At 50.8% G+C, this 17,955-nt stretch overlaps 1 protein-coding gene and 1 long non-coding RNA gene across 2 annotated transcripts in view; one reads left to right on the top strand and one right to left on the bottom strand.

Moving 5' to 3' along the window:
- Positions 1–1,964: 1,964 nt before the first annotated feature.
- LOC128311539 (uncharacterized) lies at positions 1,965–5,751 on the top strand. The gene is made up of 2 exons (XR_008289986.1): positions 1,965–4,413; positions 4,444–5,751. It is a non-coding gene; the product is annotated as an uncharacterized LOC128311539 (long non-coding RNA).
- Positions 5,230–17,955, bottom strand: part of ANKH (ANKH inorganic pyrophosphate transport regulator) — a 137,568-nt gene continuing 124,842 nt past the window's right edge. Inside the window, exons 9-12 of the mRNA XM_015068857.3 lie at positions 12,426–12,555; positions 9,251–9,374; positions 8,579–8,678; positions 5,230–7,019 (exon numbers count right to left, since the gene is read on the bottom strand). Of these exons, the coding sequence (XP_014924343.1) occupies positions 6,906–7,019; positions 8,579–8,678; positions 9,251–9,374; positions 12,426–12,555 (468 nt within the window). The 3' untranslated portion in view covers positions 5,230–6,905. The remainder of the gene's footprint in view (positions 7,020–8,578; positions 8,679–9,250; positions 9,375–12,425; positions 12,556–17,955) is intronic.

Genomic DNA, 17,955 nt, shown 5'->3' with positions numbered 1-17,955 from the left:
TAGATCACATTTATAATTATATCCAAACCGCTTATCACAAGGGTAAACCTTTTGGAATTTTGCTACCATTGTATAAGGTGTGGGTGTGTGCGGTTTGGGATAATTAACAGTAAGAGGCAGTAACAGGGAAGCATAGTAGAAGTAGTACTGAGATCTGGGATTTTAACCCAAAGACACACGCTAAAGCTGCGCAGAAGAGAAGACAGTCTCGGGCAGGGCGGTGGGATTCTTCCAACCCTGTCGGTGACAGGTACGTAATAAAACCCTTTCTGTCTATAATCTCTCACGGGAGGTTTAGAGAATGAGAGCCATCCTTCTTCTAAGTTAAGACGTTCCATTTTAAAGAGAGTAATGCTTTTCACATAAAGACTGGTAAGAACAAGGATGCCTTAGATGTGGGTGGGAGGGGGTTTCAGGCTCTGGCCCTCTTCGTTTCCTGATGCCCATCTATGGTGGGTATCCCCATTCGAGAAGGGGTGGAGAGAAGCTGAGTACTTAAGAGAAGTACTTTCACTATTACTGCAATTATGGGAAGTAAAAATTCATTTTAATATAGAATACAGTTTGAAGCAGTAGGTCATATTTAAATAAGGGATTTTAAAGAAATATGCCAGTGGTTACAGATTTAAGCTACCGGGACAAAGGGCAAAATTTTAATGCCTCGTGTACAACAGAAAAGGGAAATGTAGTTAGAATTAGGAAATCATGTAATTTGGGAGGTATAAACAGACTGATGGTTCCAATAAGAAAATCAAGAAACTAAAAGCAATCTCAGTCACATGCCAACTTTAAGCTTTACTTAAAGTAAAATTAGAGTATGAAAACTATTTGACAATACATGAGCATAAATTCTGCCCTCCCGAAAATAACCAAAAAAGAAAAGCATATGTAAATGCCCTTAACAAAAAGTTATGTCAGTGAAATACGCATATAGCCATTGTTGAAGGGCAATGTGTATTTTATATTGACCTCTGCGGTCAGTTTTAATCAAAGGCTACACGGATATTTTGATGTGATCGGTTTCAATTAAACCCACAATTTTGATGTGAAATCGAAAAGCTGGTAAACTGGAAGCCACAGCACATGTGCAGTGACTCCCAGGAGACCTCATTTTGTTAAAAAAAATCCGGGATCACTGCGAACATTGAGATCTGAAAGGAAAAAGGAGGTAATTTTATCCTTTCCTTGCAGGATCCTGTACCGGGGTTCTAAATCCTAGATCATACACCGAGCATTGGCCCCACAAGGAGCCTTAGCAGTGATGGCCCAAGCCTCTACTGTGCAGGCGACGAGTGTGAGGCCAGAAAGGGGTGAGTGATGTAGAAGGTCGTGCCATTCAAGCTGTCCTTCAACGAATGAGCACAGCCTTGTGAGTCTGGAACAGAACTCATGGGCGGCTCTGGCAAGGTTTCCGAAGTTCTCCGACTAGCTCCTTGGTCATTTCAGCTTTCGATATCTGCCCTCTCCGTACATCACTAAGCAAACCAAACACATCACAAGTTGCTGTGGATTCGCCTCTACAAGCGTGAATGTGGCACCGCTAGGGGAACGTGCCTGCTTTGTGGCAGCTGGTCCTGGCTGCGGTCGCTGGGCGACGTGTAGACGTGTACCTGGTGCCTCCTCTGTTCGACCAGGGTGGTCTGCACTTCACCTTCATAGCAGATCCATCCAGAGTGTGAGTCCCCTATGCTTGTGGCCCCATGCTTCAGGGAACAGAGTCCACCTGGCTGTGATGTGTCCCAGCTCCAAGTGCACCATTTCTTGTCCCCGATTCATGGCTGTAGAACGTCTGCCTCTCAACTTTATGGTGCCAATCAATCTCCATATGCCACTGAATTTCCATGAAGACAGACAGTGAATGATATCATCTTAAGCTGGTCTGTCTCCAGCTTTCCTTAACCTGAGGAAACCACTTCCACTTCTGGACACAGGAAGGGGTAGGAACCTCCTGTGAGGTTTTGTTTTGTTTTGTTTTGTTTTAATTTTAGAAAGAAAGTGCAAGGAAGGGAGAGAGAGAGAGAGAGAGAGAGAGAGAGAGAGAGAGAGAGACTCCCAAGCAGGATCCACACTCAGCACAGAGCCCGATGCAGGGCTCAATCCAATGACCCTGAGATCATGACCTGAGCCGAAATCAAGAGTCAGATGCCCAACCAAATGAGCCGCCCAAGCGCCCCTCTTCTGCATTTCTGTTTACATGCACGGACTGTGGAAGCTCATGGTGCACTTAAGCTTTGTAACCTAACTCAAAAAGAGGTGCAGTATAAGAAATGTGCTGAATCTATGTGTAGCCAACTGCCATCTACACAAGCACATAGATCTTACACAGACTTGGAGACCTGGCCGATTATAAATGAAGCAGGGAAAAAATCTTTCAGAACCAGTAGGACTCGGCAAAGAATGACTTAAAAAAAAAAAGAATGCTCAGGGGGCGCCAGGGTGGCTCAGTCAGTTGAGCAGCCGGCTTCGGCTCAGGTCCTGATCTCACAGTTCGTGGGTTCGAGTCCCACGTCAGGCTTTGTGCTGACAGCTCAGAGCCTGGAGCCTGCTTCAGATTCTGGGCCTCCTTCTCTCTCTGCCCCTCCCCTGGCTCACACTCTGTGTCTCTCTGTCTCTCAATAATAAATAAGCATTAAAAAAAAAAAGAATGATGACTTAGGAGTTCCACCTTTGGTGCTCTGCTTAGCAGAGGCTAACAGTTCGAACTTTCCCTTTTGAGAAGAAAGTCAGCTCAGAACAAGCTCTCACCATCTCTTCTCCATCATTTTTCCCTTTTGAGATCAACACACACACACACACACCCCTCTTTTCTGACCTCTGAGCGGAGTTTGGGGTTATTTTGATTACATAATAAAATTCCGCTCATTTTGAACATTGGCGTAGTTCGCTTCAGAGGTGTAGCCTTCGAAAGGGCAGGGCCTTTTCGTACATTCGTCTTCAGATTGCTTCTACATCCTGTTTCACGTGTGGTTACATCAGCTGATGAGTCGTGATGTTTTGCTATTTCAAATGACAGAAATAGAGACTCAACCACACAGAGGGAGCCTTTCGAATGTTTACCAAACGTGGCTCAAAAACATGCTTTTCTCTGGTTCAGACGCTTTTTATGAAAGAGGCGTGTGAGGCTGTGCGTGAGGACAGCTGTCTACGGAAGGCAGGTGGGATCGACGGGTTTCATGGACTTGGCTGCAATGCACAGGTCTCAACACTACAAACTGCCCTGTCTCATAAAGCCCTGCCCATCGCAATGTTGGTTACAAAAAAGTGGCAGGACTTAGAACATAAAAGGCCCCTTTTTCTGGTCTGTCCATCACTTTGAATGCTTCATCATAAGTTCAGGGGTCAGCTGACCTGCAGAATAAGAGGCCAGAAGCTGTGGCTGGTTGAAACACAGCTGAAGTAGCAATTTTAAACATTTTATATTAGAGCGCGCGAGTGGGGGAGAGGGGCAGAGGGAGAGAGAATCTCAAGCAGGTTCCATGCTCAGCGTGGAGCCCAACGCGGGGCTTGATCCCACGATCCTGGGATCGTGACCTGAGCCGAAATCAAGAGTCAGACAACCTAACAGAGCCACCCAGGCGCCCCGGAAGTGGAAAGATTTTTTAAATAACGGGAAAATATTTCTCAAGATAATGTCGCTTAAGTACAACAGCATAAATACTTCCTATTTTGCAACACTGGTTCTTGGTCTCTCCCACTTCAGTCTGAATTAAGGAAAACAACTCTAGTCAGAGAACCACTGAGTCTTTAAATTGTTTTGTTTCTAGAAACTAAGAGCACATACCGAAGCTTTACTTGGCCAATCTGATACATCCTGAACCAGCGCGGAAGCTACTCTTTCTGACGGAATCAGCCACCCGGGGACATTTCCAAAGCCAAACCACCCGCCAGGGCTAACACACAAACAAGACGAGCCCAACACAGGCAGCGAGGGGCCGGGCCCGGCTTGCACCCAGTGATGTCAAGCAATAGCCTCTCGTGCCCAAATTAAGAATCCCAAACAGGTGAGGGGTTCTGGCCACTGAGCAGACCTGTCAGCACATCCTGAGCCTCACGGCCGACAGGTCCAACCCTATCATGACCTCCCCGGAGCCAGCCTCACCTGGTCCTTGGTGCTCAGTTCCTGGGCATCTGATGTCCAGTGCCACCAAGCTCCAAGCGGAACAGAGCACACGACACCTGCATGTTTAGAATGACCCGGCATATGACCCTCAAAAAAGCAGGGAGGCCACAAAAGGAGCTGCTCTGACCTGGGTTTGCACAGAGAAAACCCTCAGTATAAAAAGACTGCACTGAATTGCCCTAACTCACTTCTCAGCATTCACGTTAAAAAAGGCTTTAGATTGTATGTTTTCTACAAGTCACCCAACACGGAGAAAGTCACGGCAGGTCTTTTCATGGTCCTCGACATGGGACGTGGGCACCACACCCTTCTGTAGATGTCAGCTGAGCAACTTGCAATAAAAAAGAAACCTGCGTTGGGGAACTCTTTTTTGGACGGCAGAGTCAAATGTGTTCCCTCCTTACTCTAAAAAGCAGGAAGGAGAAGTGTCTTCTTTCTGGTTTGACCACCTTTCCTGTCTCTGTGGGTCAGCACAGAGCCAGGAAGCTGCAAGCATCAGGGTTTGCCTTACAAGTTTAAGTGCGTGTGTTAGGCCGCGAATTAAGCAGCCCGAGTGAAGGAACCATGTGAGGGATGGTGTGCTTCCAGACAGCAGTTTTTGGACACATCTTGCACAATCTCTGTCATCGTGATCTGGGTTTGGGGCATCATCCCGTGTTCTCTGAGATGGAAATGGCCCATTTATGGCCGTGAATGTTCATCACCGACGAAATCTCTAAAGTTCTAAATGACACGTTCTAGGTGCTTAACGAAGGGTCTCTAGCTGATCTTTCCCCGACTTAGAAGAGGTGGCTTTTTCAATTTGATTTTTAAGCTCCAGGCCCACAAGCATGAAATAGTCACACGTGTTAAAAAATACTGCTGTTTAATTTTCTAGTCACGTACTTTTAAAAAGCTGATACAATTAGACGTTTCCCCCGTCTTCTCAGATCTGCCCCTGAAACCACCCAAAGGCTGTGCATCTTAATTTCCAGCGCTCATATATATGGAGGAAAAGTCGCTCGGGGGAAGCACATGAAGATTTGTCCCCATGGTGGGCACACCCAAGGGTCACTTGTCCAGAAACGTGAATGCAACCCTGCGATGGTCATGGCTGACTTGCCCTTACATTCTTTCTTTTCTTTTCTTTTCTTTTTTAATGAGGAACAATATGATTACACAGCACTGAAAACAATAAACACAAAAGGCTCACCTTTTTCCTTTTTTGCCCTTCCGGCAAAGTATTCCATTCTCACTACTGTCTATGCCAGCTGATCCCAGTTACACCCGCCACCCACCCAGAATTAAAAATAGTTCTCTTGTCATCTACTGATCCTCACATTTATATACAAGTGACTCTGTAAAACTGTAAGAAGATACAATACAATACGTTTCAACTGCAGGTACGTGGAGCACACAAGCAATCACCGTATTGTATTAGAGACGTTTTATTGAAAATGCGAAAATAGGAAATGTATTATAGCCTAAAATAAATTACATAACATATACAGTATATATTTATATCTTTAAAATATTTTTGTGTTTAGGTTCTTTCAGTCTAGAATTTTGACTAAATCAAGAATTTAGTGAACTGTGTCCATAATTTTTTAAAGAAAAAACCCGCTTTCCAAAACTTAGAAAAATATACTGCACTGAATGGATTTCAAATGTGTCATTTCAGGGAGTATCACATAGTGACTTTGCTATCGTTTATAAAATGTTTTATCGTGTGGCGTGAAATTACCTGCACCGCATGGTTATGACTAAAAGGAGCGGAGCCAGGTAATGAATCTACTTAAAAAGTTACGATACAGCAACCTGGCATTAGAATGCTAGATTATGACTTAAAGCTTCAGTTCACTGTAAAAACTAAGACCGCGAAGTTAGAATGCTCCATTTCACTTGCTCTAGCGCCATCTTCAGGAAAGGTGAGTGAGAAACAAGCCTTCGGGGAAAGTCATGCCGGAGGACGCTGAAATTTGGAGATGCGCGTTTGTGACAACTTAAAAAAAGTTAGCTCATGTATGTACACGGCGGGGTCTGAAACGCGGGAGCTCGCTCAAACCTAGGACAATGCCGGTGAAAGGCGATCGTTCAGTCCGCGCGACTCCCCTGGCATCGCGAACCTTCCTACAGGGAGGAGGTCAGGCCCGTCCGTCCGTCCGTCCGTGCAGCGCGTTCACAGGTGGCATTCCTCAGTGTGAACGGCCACTCCAGGCCGCAGCCTGTCGCGGACCCCCCGCGCGCACGAGTGTGGCAGACAGCTTCGGGCTGCAGGGCGGAGGCCTCCGGGGCCACGTCTCTGTGTACAGCCGGGCTCCTGCTCCTGGGAAGCCGATCCAAGAAAGCCGAGTTGTAACCTGCTGATTCGTTAAGAGAGATGCAAAGGGACGGGGTCAAGTCTGGCCTGCTGGGCAGTGGTGGCGAGGGCGCTGATGGCACAGCCGCAGTCCTTTGGTTCCAAGTGGAGATTGTCCGAGGGAGGAGGAGACGGCCCGTTCTACGAGGCAGCCGCGTCTTCTGGATGTTCGGGAAGCGGGGGCGCGAACTCGGTTGTTCCGTTGGTTTTTTACAAAGCGGTAGCGGAGACCGTCGTCGAGGTCCCCCCCAACCCCCCCCCCCCCCCCCGCAGGGCGGGCATACCCAGTGTGCCCGGGAGTTTGCACGAAACCTTCCAATCAAGGCCTCTTCCGTTAAACCAAAACCAAAACCAAAACCAAAGCCAAGAACAGAACAAAACACGACGGGAGAGGAGACGATGCTGCGGAGCCATCTCGAGCGCCCCTGCTGCGCCTGCGTCCCGGCCTTAGTCGTTCTCCTCTCGCATTTCCACGACGTCCGTCCCCTCCTCTGCTGGCGGGATGTCCGTCATCGCCGAGTCCTCCCCCTCGGCCGCAGTCTCGTTCTCCATCTTCTTTTTCTAGACCCAAGAAGACGCGTCAGTGTGGGGCTGGGACAGGGCCCCGTCGCAGCAGAGCAGGGAGGGGCCGCCAGGGTCTCCGGGGCGGGGGGGGTGGGGGCCCTCGCGGCAGACCTGGGTCTCGTTTATGGTTGGGGTGACCTCACCGAGGCTGCATCTCCGGGTACTGGGGCGGGGGGGAGGGAAGGGGGGGCCGCTAGGAGCTTCGGGGAACCCCGTCTGCCCCCTCCCGGCCGCGAGCGGGAGCGCACCGTCAGCTGAGTGCAGCCCCTCCCCACGCCTCCTCCTTCCACCACCTGCCGACTGCTCTCCCTTCCGATGAGCTTGGGCTCACCTGCTCTCGGAGTAGGCCAGCCCCGGGTCTGTGTCTGTCTCCTGCCCTGCTCGTCGCCTGTCCCAGTTCCTGGTGACTGCACTGCCCGCCTTGCAGTAAATGGCCTCTCTCCATGCCCTGACCTCTTCTCCTTGGGGATCAGGTTCTCCAGAGCCACCCTCCCCATTCTCGGCTCCCTGGAGACCCTGTCTTTATTAACACCCTCCGCACCACTGGCCCGCCAGCTTCAAGGGCCTGGTCCTCCACCTCCTGCCACTGTCTGGCCCCTCCTTCCAGGACCCTGCCCCCACAACCCATGGGCCTTCTGGTCCCTTCTCTCCTCTTTCATCAGCTCAAATGAAACGCTCAACAATTACAGTCACTTCGGTGCCTCTCTCTGCTGTAACCTCACTTGCAGGCAAAACCCCCGACCTCGGTTGGGTCCAAATCTCTGCCAATGTCCGCCTTCATCACCCAGCTGCCGTGGCTGGGGGATCATACTGGAGAGCCTGGGACATCCATTCTTGGCCCCTTTCCCTCCTCTACCCAACCTTTCCCTGGCTAATCTCACTCTCCTGCTCCCTAAGTGGTCATAATCTTAGGACTCTGCCTTCAAACAGGTAACCCTGCAGGATAAACGAATTACCTGGTAACAGAGTACGTTGTGTGTGTGTGTGTGTGTGTGTGTGTGGTCGGCAGCTAGGAAGACTTTCCTGTGGCATGTTATCTCAGGTTGAAGAGGGGAAGGGATTTGCAGAGGTAGAGAGTGGGGAGATCACCCAACATTTTCTAGACTTTCACAGTGATCAAGTCGTAGTTTGTAAGGACTCAGAGAATGGATCGGTCGCAAAGGGAATCACCTTTTCGGCATTTTCCTGTGTGGTCAAAGCATTATTTAGTTTCTACAAGTTTTAGTTCTCTAGAGGCAACACTAGGATGCAGGATTGTGTCCTCAATGTCCCTCCTGAGCAGGACGGCTGCCTTTTGAAACAAGGCAGGTTTAAGGAATCCTCTACATGATAGCATCATAAGGTATCCCCTTGTTGTTGAACCTGACCCAGGGCTGACATACTCTGGCCATGAGGTTCACCCACACGGGAGGGGCCCTGGAGTTCTGGTGAGCAGTGTGGACCCAGTGGAGGTAGGGGATGAACGTGGGGTGCCACCACCTTGCCGCCTCCTGCTGTGGGCCCTTGGGAGCCGCTCGGGTCTCCCTACACCTGGGGAGGCTTCGCGGCCAGCTCACCTGTTTCCGATAGACGTAGCACGCTGCTATGGCGACCATGGTGGATTCTCCCACAAACCCCGCCAGGAGGGAGCCCACGCCCAGGGTGGCTCCGTGTACCCTGGGGATGAGAACACAAAGGCCATCTGTCCGTTGAAGCCGTGCTGAGGCACAAATAGAGTGGAAACCCAGTGGAAAGCAGACGAGACAGGAACCAACTGCACTTGAGATCCGCCGGTAAGGGCTGCACCTAGTAAGTGGCCCGCCTGTGGGAGGGCACCTGGAGCTCTGAGGCAAGCTACCCCCCCCACCCCAAGGTCTTGGCTCCACATCTGCTGGCTGGGCCACGGGCCACGTCCCCCTTGCTCGTGAGCCCACAGCCCTTCCTGCCCTCGTCTCCATACAGAGGCGGGGACTCTGAGGGTGGGGGGTGACGACTCCCTTCCTCCCTCTTGTTATTCCCCTTCTCCTGCCTGCCACCCGCAGCAGGTGCTCAGTGAATAGTGTGAATGGGCCTGACCCCGGAAGTATTCTTCTAGAAAGGAGCTGAGCAGCCTCCCACCTACTGGCTCGGCAGAGAAAGAAGGTATCGCTCTGCATTTCTAGCTCTAGATGTGCTCGGGGGGATGCCACGTGAAAATGCAGATGTACTTAGGTGGCAGAAGGACCCGCAGGACCCCCCTGACAGCATACCCCAGGTAGGGCAGGACCACGAGGCTGGTGATGAGGACGATGATCCGCAGCACAGAGCTGGGGGCCAGGACAAAGGTCTTCTTCAGAGTCATCAGCCACCCGGTGAGATGGGCCCTCACAGTGACTGTGGGGACAGCAAAGGACTCGTCAGCAACACCCCGCTTCTCCCGGTCCTCAGACTTCCCCCCCGACCCCGCGCCTCGCCAGCCTACCCGAGGTCGCCGGGCAGCTGGTGAGGACCCAGGCCTTGCTGCTGCTGCCCTGGGCTGGCCTCCGTATCTCCCTGCCGGGGTTCCTGACCCTACTTCTGGGCCTGGGATAGCCCTGTTTGGCCTCTTCGCAGCCCTGAGCATCCAGACAGCCGGGTGCGGGCACCTGCCTTTCTCCACTCTGACTGCCGGCTGTCTTTGGCTGGGCCCGGCCTGCCCCTGGGAACCCCTGCCCACCCTGTCCCTGCCCCAACCCCCTGCCCTGCCTCCAGCCCCGTTCTGATTTCTCTTCTCTAAAAAACAGAAAAGCGGCCACTTGCGGGGGTCAGTTTTGACTGTGGGTATGAGGGGAGCCCTGTCTTCCCAGGACACCTGTGTGGGGGATGTGGCGACCAGAGGTCAGGGAGGGAAGGATGAAGCTCTCCTGATCTCCTTCCCAGCCCTCCCGGCCCCTGGAACCCCGGTCATCTCTTCTTCTCCTTCCCTAACTGTGCCCCCTTTGTTTCAACACGTCACTGTTTCTCAAAGACCTCGATGCATTCCCCGAATCGCCTCCCCATCCACGCTAGTGAACTGGGGCGCGGGGCAGGGCGCCCGGCCTGAGCACAAAGGAGGGATGTGCGAAGCAGGGACTGAATTTGGCCTTGGAGGCCACAGACACTCCTTGTCGGGAAGAGGTGCCCTGGATGTTTGGATCGATCTGAAAGTGCAAGCGACTGAAGGAAGCTGCGGCCCCCCGGGCTGGGGCCGAGACCTTCGTGCAGGGGGACGTGCTCACTCCTGGGGTGAAAGAAAACTCCCGTCCAGGATACATTCAAAGGGGGACTCTGTGGCCCTCCTCGTCGAACGGGGTGCCCTGCCTGCCTTCCCCGGGGGGGGGGGGTGTTGTGTTTACACAGCACAGATGCACACTTGGGTTTGGCTGAGCGAGAGGGCAGGGGCGCACGCGGAATGCTAATGGGCTTGGCCCACCCCCCGCAGGTTGCAAAGACAGCCGGGGCCTGAGAGCTGGCTGGAAGGCCTTAGACTGATAGACACAGAAGTGAGTTGAGAAATTAAAAGCCACTCCACCCCCGTCCCAGCTGGACCCCCGTCCCAGCTGGAACTCTCTGGGGCTCCCAGTCCCTCCTCCAGCTGGGCCTGGGGAAGGAGCAATATGGGCCCCAATCTCCAGCAGGGGGCAGCCTCCTCGAGGTGGGGTCGCCTGGCACAGCTTGGCTCCCCCAGGGTCCCCCCGCCCCCGACAAAGACCAGACACACCACCCCACGGCCACGATCTTCCACTCCTCCGTTTTTGCCACAGCTGGGAGGGTGACACCCGAGAGACCCAGCCTCCAGGAATGCTTGGCATCTGAGAGCAGGAGTGGCTTGTGACCCGGTTCAGGGATGGCGCCATCAGTCCTGACCTCCTCTAGTTCGTGGCTCATTTCTTAACTCGGGCTTTGTCAATTCTGGCTGCCCTGCTGAATGATTCGGCGGATTATTTGGGCACTAAGTTTTTTGTTTTTTTTTTTAAAGATTGTATTTTTAAGTAATCTTCACATCGAACGTGGGGCTCTAACTCACAGCCCTGAGGTCAAGAGCAGCACACTCTACCCACTGAGCCAGCCAGTCACGCCTGCACCATACATTTTTGACTAATGACATGCACTTGGTATAGAATTTAAAAGGTGCAGAAGGGAATGCAGCACAAAGTCTTCCTCCCGGTCCTGACTCCTGCCTTCCGCAGGCAACCACTGTTACCAGTTTGGTGGGTGACTTCTAGGAACAGTAAGTGGGCAGGCACACGACACGCAGACACGCAGACGTGGCGACACCTTCGTCGCGGGAGAACCGGCACACCCACCGACCATTCTGCAGCCTGCTTCGCTCCTCTCGTAAAGAACCACCTTGCTCCCGTATCGTAAGCCTCCTCCTACTGTATCCGCTTGGGAATTTTCAAACTGGCTTAGTGTTTAGCTGTGGACACTTGACTTTCTGGCCATACGCCATCTGGCCTCAACCCTGCCCCCAGATTTTTTTTTTTAACTTTTTTTTAATATTTATTTTTGAGAGCGAGAGCGAGACAGAGCATGCGTGGGGGAGGGGCAGAGAGAGGGAGACACAGAATCCGAAGCTGGCTCCGGGGTCCGAGCTGTCAGCACAGAGCCCAACGCGGGGCTCGAACCCACAAGCCGTGAGATCATGACCTGAGCTGAAGCCAGATGCTCAACCGACTGAGCCCCCCGGGTGCCCCTAACTCTGCCCCCAGAGTCTTAACTCCAGCACTACTCTTTCTTTGCACATCGGCAGGTTTTAGTCATCGTCCACCTTCCTATTTTTTTTTTTTTTGCGTGTTACTTTTTAAATAACATATTATAAAACTGACTTCTGAGCAGACAGTTCTAAGAATTCTAACACGTGCAAAGATCTGTGTAACCACCGCCACCATCAGGGCACGGAACAGTTCTATGGCCCCGAAGACTCCTCACGTTGTCCCTTTGGGTGTACCGTTTACCGTGTGTGCGACCTCTGACCTTGGAGGAACAAATTAGGGCTGGGCTGTCTGATTTGTTTCTTAAACTTTCAGCCTACTGGATAAAATGTGTTTGCACGTTTCCAATCCACTGCGAAATGTTATGTTCTGTTTCGGTTTTTTTAAGTGTCAGCTTTTTTTTTTTTAAACATTTATTTTTGAGAGAGAGAGAGAGAGAGAGAGAGACAGCAAGAGCAGGTGAGGTGCCGAGAGAGAGGGAGACAGAGAATCCCAAGCAGGCTCTGTGCTGTCACCACAGAGCCTGAACTCACAAACCACGAGATCACGACCGGAGTGGAAATCAAGAGTCGGACACTTAACCCTCTGAGCCACCCAGGCGCCCAAAATGGTTTGTTCTTGTTTGGGACGTCCTTGCAGACATTTCCCAAGAAGGAAGACTGAATCGGGCATGAGGGTAAACCGGAATGTTCCTTTCATTCTGTGTCTTTACCTGGCACCGGGAAGAAGGAGAAGATACGCAAGGGGACAACGCAGAGCTCTGCAAAGGCGAAGTCCACTCCGATGATGTCTATCAAAATCTTCTCGGAAACGTTGGGGGTCCAGAACATCACGAAACAGAGCTGGGGGCAGAGAGCACAGTCAGTGAGGTCATTAAGAGAAGGCACATGTGAGTGACGTGGCATCGGGGCAGGTGTCCCATGACCCCGAGGAGCTAGGAAAGAGGGCGAATGGTGCGCCCGTCCTCAAACCGCTGCTGTCCTGCTTTGTTCCACCTTCAGACACGGGCCCCCGCCCATTTGCCACAAGTGCCCCAGAGGGACCCCAGCAGTGGGCAGATGTGGCATGCATCTGAGTGGGTAGCCCAGCTAGTGAGGGAGACCCGTGTGCTCTCGTGAGCGGCTTAACTACTGTGCTAAGCAGCTCGGTCAGTTCGGGGTGACCGTGCTCAGTACTGTGATTTTTATAGGTTTTTAAAAAAATCTTTTTTTTTGATGTTTTAATTTATTTTTGAAACAGAGACAGAGCATGAGCAGGGGAGGGGCAGAGGGAGGGGAGACCCAGAATCCGAAGCAGGCTCCAGGCTCCGAGCTGTCAGCACAGAGCCCGACGCGGGGCTCGAACTCACAGACCGCGAGATCATGACCTGAGCTGAAGTCGGACGCTCCACCGACTGAGCCACTCAGGCGCCCCTGTGATTTTTTATAGCTTCAACCAAAGAGTTAGAAGTGACCTGAAAGCATCTGGAATATGCTGCATGCACAGAGCCACACTGAATCAGCACACCTAATGAAAAAGGAAACAGTGACACTTAAATTAATGATAGGTTCTGGAGCTCTCCGAGGTCGAGCTGAGAGAATAAGAGACAATACCCGCAAAATGTGCACCTTTGGAGAGCAGGTGGGCGAGCAGTAAACTGATTTAACAGACCCAAGAAAATGGCATCTTTTTTTTTTTTTTAAATATTACAGAGACAGCGAGAGTCGGGGAGAGGGGCTAGAGGCAGAAAGAGAGAGAATCCCAAGCAGACTCCATGCTCAGCAGGGAGTCTGACACAGGGCTCGATTCCACGACCCTGGGATCATGGCCTGAGCCAGGATCAAGAGTCAGATGCTCCACTGACTGAGCCACCCAGGTGCTCTGAAAATGGCATTATCTTAAACTGATGGGGAGAAGCAAGCTGTCTGCAGCTCTTCCCTTTCCCCCCCGGGTCGGGAAATGTGGTGACAGGCCCTTCTGGAAGTGGGGGTGAAAGCGGGGCCAACGGCAGGCTGCTGAAAAGCCTGGTTAGTAAGCAACTTGTCCACAGTTGCTCTTACACAGCTCGTGACGGTGTCCCTTGAACTTGGCAGGGCCAGACATGAGTCTGGATAACGTGGGTACAGTGGAGGGCACGTGCTGCCCAGGAAAGAGGGGGGTGAAGGGAGGACGACACTGAAGGTCCTGTCTTCTTCCTCTGCTCAGTTCCTGCAACACAGGAAACCAGCTGCATCCCTCCCACGGAGGAGACCAGGGTTCCTGACACTGGAGGCTCCTGATGAGCCCCCGCCCCCCATCCCCACCCGTCCAGCCACCAGCAAGGCCCACACAGGGGACAGGCCACCCCCACACGTGCACGGTTGTCGGTCGGCTTCTGAAGCCCACCCGTACAGATGAGGAGACGGCCGGCGATCACCAGGCTTCGAGCAAGGCCTTAGAGCTGAAGAGGCTAAAACAAAGGGAAAAAATTTTTGAAGGAAACACAGACAATGCAGAGACAGAAAGATGGACAGGTGTGTGGGCACACATGCACAGGTACACAGTGCACACACACACACACACAGAGAGAGAGAGAGAGAGAGAGAGAGAGGCGGGGTGGGGGGAAGGAACTTTACCCCATTGACATTCCCAGAGTGATGGGAGAAGATACTACTACATCCATGAAACAGGGACCAAATGGAAATGTTGTTTTAAAAGGACGAAGAACAAGACAGTCCTTCTGAAAAATAAAAAGATTAAATCAGAAATAAGAAATTCACACAGTCACAGTAAGAGAAAGGTGAAGAAATCTACAACAAAGAGGGAGCCGGACAACGAGAATGGATTCAAAGAACAGAAACAAAGGACGAGTCTGGGACGCCGAGCACTCACGTAACAGGAGTTCCAGGAAGACGAACAGTGAAAGTCTGGAAGCTGAAAGCTGAGACTTTTAAGACTGTCCTGGGGTCCATCGCGAGGATGTAGCCTAGCGGATGAAGAAAGACCCACTGGGCACGGCATCAACGATGCTGGAGGCAGAGACAAGATTCTAGGAGCTTCCAGCTGTAGACTGTAGACTGTAGAAAGCTAGCACCAAGAGTTAGAAGACATAGGGCACTGAGTTAGGAGGGAAACTGGTTTCTGTCCTAGAACTCAGAATCGAACGGTCAATCCAGTGTGTTGGAAGAAAGACATCTTCATACGTTCAAGGCCTCAGAGGATTTCCTTCCCATGCATACTTTTTCAAGAAGCCTTTGGGGGTTTACTCTGCAAAGCAAGGGAGTCATGGATGAAGAAAAAGAAAGACACAGGATCGATCTTAGGAAAAAGGCACGGGGAATCCCTGAGAGGGGTAAGGAGAGATCCCGGGAGGGCCGAGACAGGCCCACGGGTCAGGTGATCTTCCCTGGAGCTGGTCGGAATAGGGTATGTGAAATGGTCTGAACACATGATGGGGTTTCTGCAATGAAGGGAAAATGGGGGAATAAGTTAGTGGCAAATACACAGAAAGCTGAGAAAAATTATAAATAGGACAGTGATGAGGTCCAGGAAAAACTACAATTTTTTTTTCAAGAAATGGAAGGAATGAGGCTCAGCGGTCAGAGTTTGCCTTAGTCGGAGCCCATCTAAAGAGCTGCGGGGTCTGGGGCCTGGGAGTATGAAAAGTGGGGAGTGGGCAGCCTAGGGGAACGGCTATTGTCGGTAACAATCCCTAGAGAACCGACTTTTTAAAACTCTGTGTGTGTATAATTGATTAACAAACCCTGAATTAAAAGATGTAACTATATAACTTTGGCAGAGAATGCTAAAAACCTGCCAATTCCATCCAATATTTCTCTTCCTTGAGGTGCAAGTGATTCCTCTTTAAAAGGAAGGTGAATACATTATAAAATGAATCACCATCATGTAAAAGCAGAACGCTGAGATGTCAGAATATAAGATCCTTCAGGCTTTGGGTAAATTGAGTTTCATGGAATTAGGCTGGTCCCATTAACCATGTCATGTTGAAATGTTTTCTCAAATACCCTGGAAGATCTATTCTAAAAATGTTTCACCTTATCATCATGTGCTCTCCAGCGTCTGGAAAGAATATTCCATCGCTTTTCAAAACTGACAGGTATACAATCACTTAACCCTACTGCCTGCTGTCAGAACTCACACCCCGTTTTTTGACATGAAGGGAAAAATACTTCCTTAATTCCAGTAACTCAGAGCTCAGAGACTTTATTACCCAGCGGCCTGGACAACTGGCCGTGTCATCTTTTCCCACTGCAAAGCCGCCAGCCTGAAATGGTGAAGTTCACACCTCTAGTTCGGGGGTGAGCTCTGGGGAGGCGGTGGGGAGCAAGTTCACGCAATTACAACTTCAAAACCACACTGAGCGCGGGATGGGGACACAACTCATTTCCCTGAGGAAGAGGGGGGACATCTGCCCTTCCAAACACCTTCCAGTACAGTGAAGCTGTAAAGTATGAAGATGAAATGAGCATCGCTCCCAAGTCTGGACTTGCTTTGTGCCTTAGGGCATATGGAGGGTAAGCCATCCTGGGTCTTGCTTAAAGGTTGGAGGGAGATAACCAGGGCATATTCTCCGAAGAACTTGAGCTTTTGGGAGAATCACTGGTATGCTGTATTTATGTGATGGTGATTATCTGAATGTGAGATAAAGCCAACCTCTCTGTTTTGTAAGTCACTGGAAGGTGGTCTTTAAGTTTCAACAAACCGAGGAGAAAGGAGGGTGTGATCGTCCGTCAGAGAGGACGGTACAAGCAAGCGTGTGCGGTAAGGGAATTCCTCTCTCTTGCTTCTCCACGTGGATAATGTTCACCTGGCAGCTTTTTACTGCCTTGGAGGAGATTATCAGTAACCTCTGAAGGAGATGACCCATCTGTGTCCGGAGGACACAGCGACAGGGACAAGTCACACGAGACACTTACGTAACTATCAAGTACTTGGACGAGTGGCCACAGTTCTGGTCCCTTGGAAATCAAATGTGCAGGTCTGGTGGATCTCTAATAGAGCCTCCCTGGAGGTGGCTTCATACTCCATTTCTAAAGTTCCGCTGCATTTACTTGGAATCACTGAACCCCTCTGGTCTCCATCCGGTATCTACCTGTGCCAAGCATATCTTACACGTCCCTATCAAGGTCACATGCCACAAGGAGGCGCCTCTTTGGGGTTTTCAGTCCCACACACGTAGAGCCTAGACTGGGTCTTCTAGAACAAGAACGCTGTTAGTCTGGTCTGGGGCTTCAGCAATCCCAGGTAACTATTCAAAGAGAAGGGACACTACGTATCTTGATGCTTACTTCTTCCCCCCTCCCCTGTCCCTGCCCAAGTTTATAAATACGGCCCTTTGTCTCTGCCCTGCTTCCAGTATGAAAATGCCCCTTGCCTTCCAGCAAGTCCCTAAAAAGGCGACTGTCTCCTGCACTGCCCAGAAGGGAATATGTGCAACTTAGAAGTAGGTATGGTGGTGGTTAAAAGCTGCAATATGCACCTGCACGTCAACTTCCCTTAAGAATACTAATCAGATCATGGGGTGCCTGCCTGGGTGGCTCAGTCGGTTGGGCGTCCCACTTCAGCGCAGGTCATGATCTCACGGTTCGTGAGTTCGAGTCCTGCATCGGGCACTGTGCGGACAGCTGGGAGCCTGGAGCCTGCTTTGCATTCTGTGTCTCCCTCTCTCTCTCTGCCCCTCCCCCACTCACACTCTGTCTCTCTCTCTCTCTCTCTCAAAAATAAAATAAAAATTAAAAAAAAAAGAGTACTAATCAGATCAGATCCGACTAGTCTGTTTCAGAAAACAAGAAGCTTCAGAAGTTAACCTAACAAAGACCATTTCAGGAAAAGTGTTATTCTAATGAGTTCAGCCAGAGGAGTCTTCCCTAGGAACACGCCCTCCCCGTTGACCATGGAGGCCGTGTTCCTCAAATATTTGCAGAGCCTAATGACATTGACTTTTCCAAACCAGAACACAAACCTAATAAACTACTGACAATGAACATGATTTGTTCTCCTTGGAGCAGCTGCAGGGTTGAATTTTTTTTTTTTTTTTTTTTTTTCCTGCAGAGCTGACTGTCAATATTATCTCATTAGGCAGCGGCCAGCAAAATAGAACAACCCACTTGGTGCCCAGATCTTGGTTTTTCTATTTATTCTCCAATAAAGGGAACCGGGCTTCTTAGAGAAGTGGCTTATTCTAAGATGAGGACAGGAAACATACGAGATGATCACCCTGGAGTAACATGTCAAAGAACATAGGAGCTCAGTGGAAAGAGCTC

Source organism: Acinonyx jubatus, chromosome A1, assembly GCF_027475565.1.
Source record: "Acinonyx jubatus isolate Ajub_Pintada_27869175 chromosome A1, VMU_Ajub_asm_v1.0, whole genome shotgun sequence".
Lineage (NCBI taxonomy): Eukaryota > Metazoa > Chordata > Mammalia > Carnivora > Felidae > Acinonyx > Acinonyx jubatus.
Note: the sequence above shows the minus strand (reverse complement) of the source record. Positions and strands in the feature narration are given on the sequence as shown.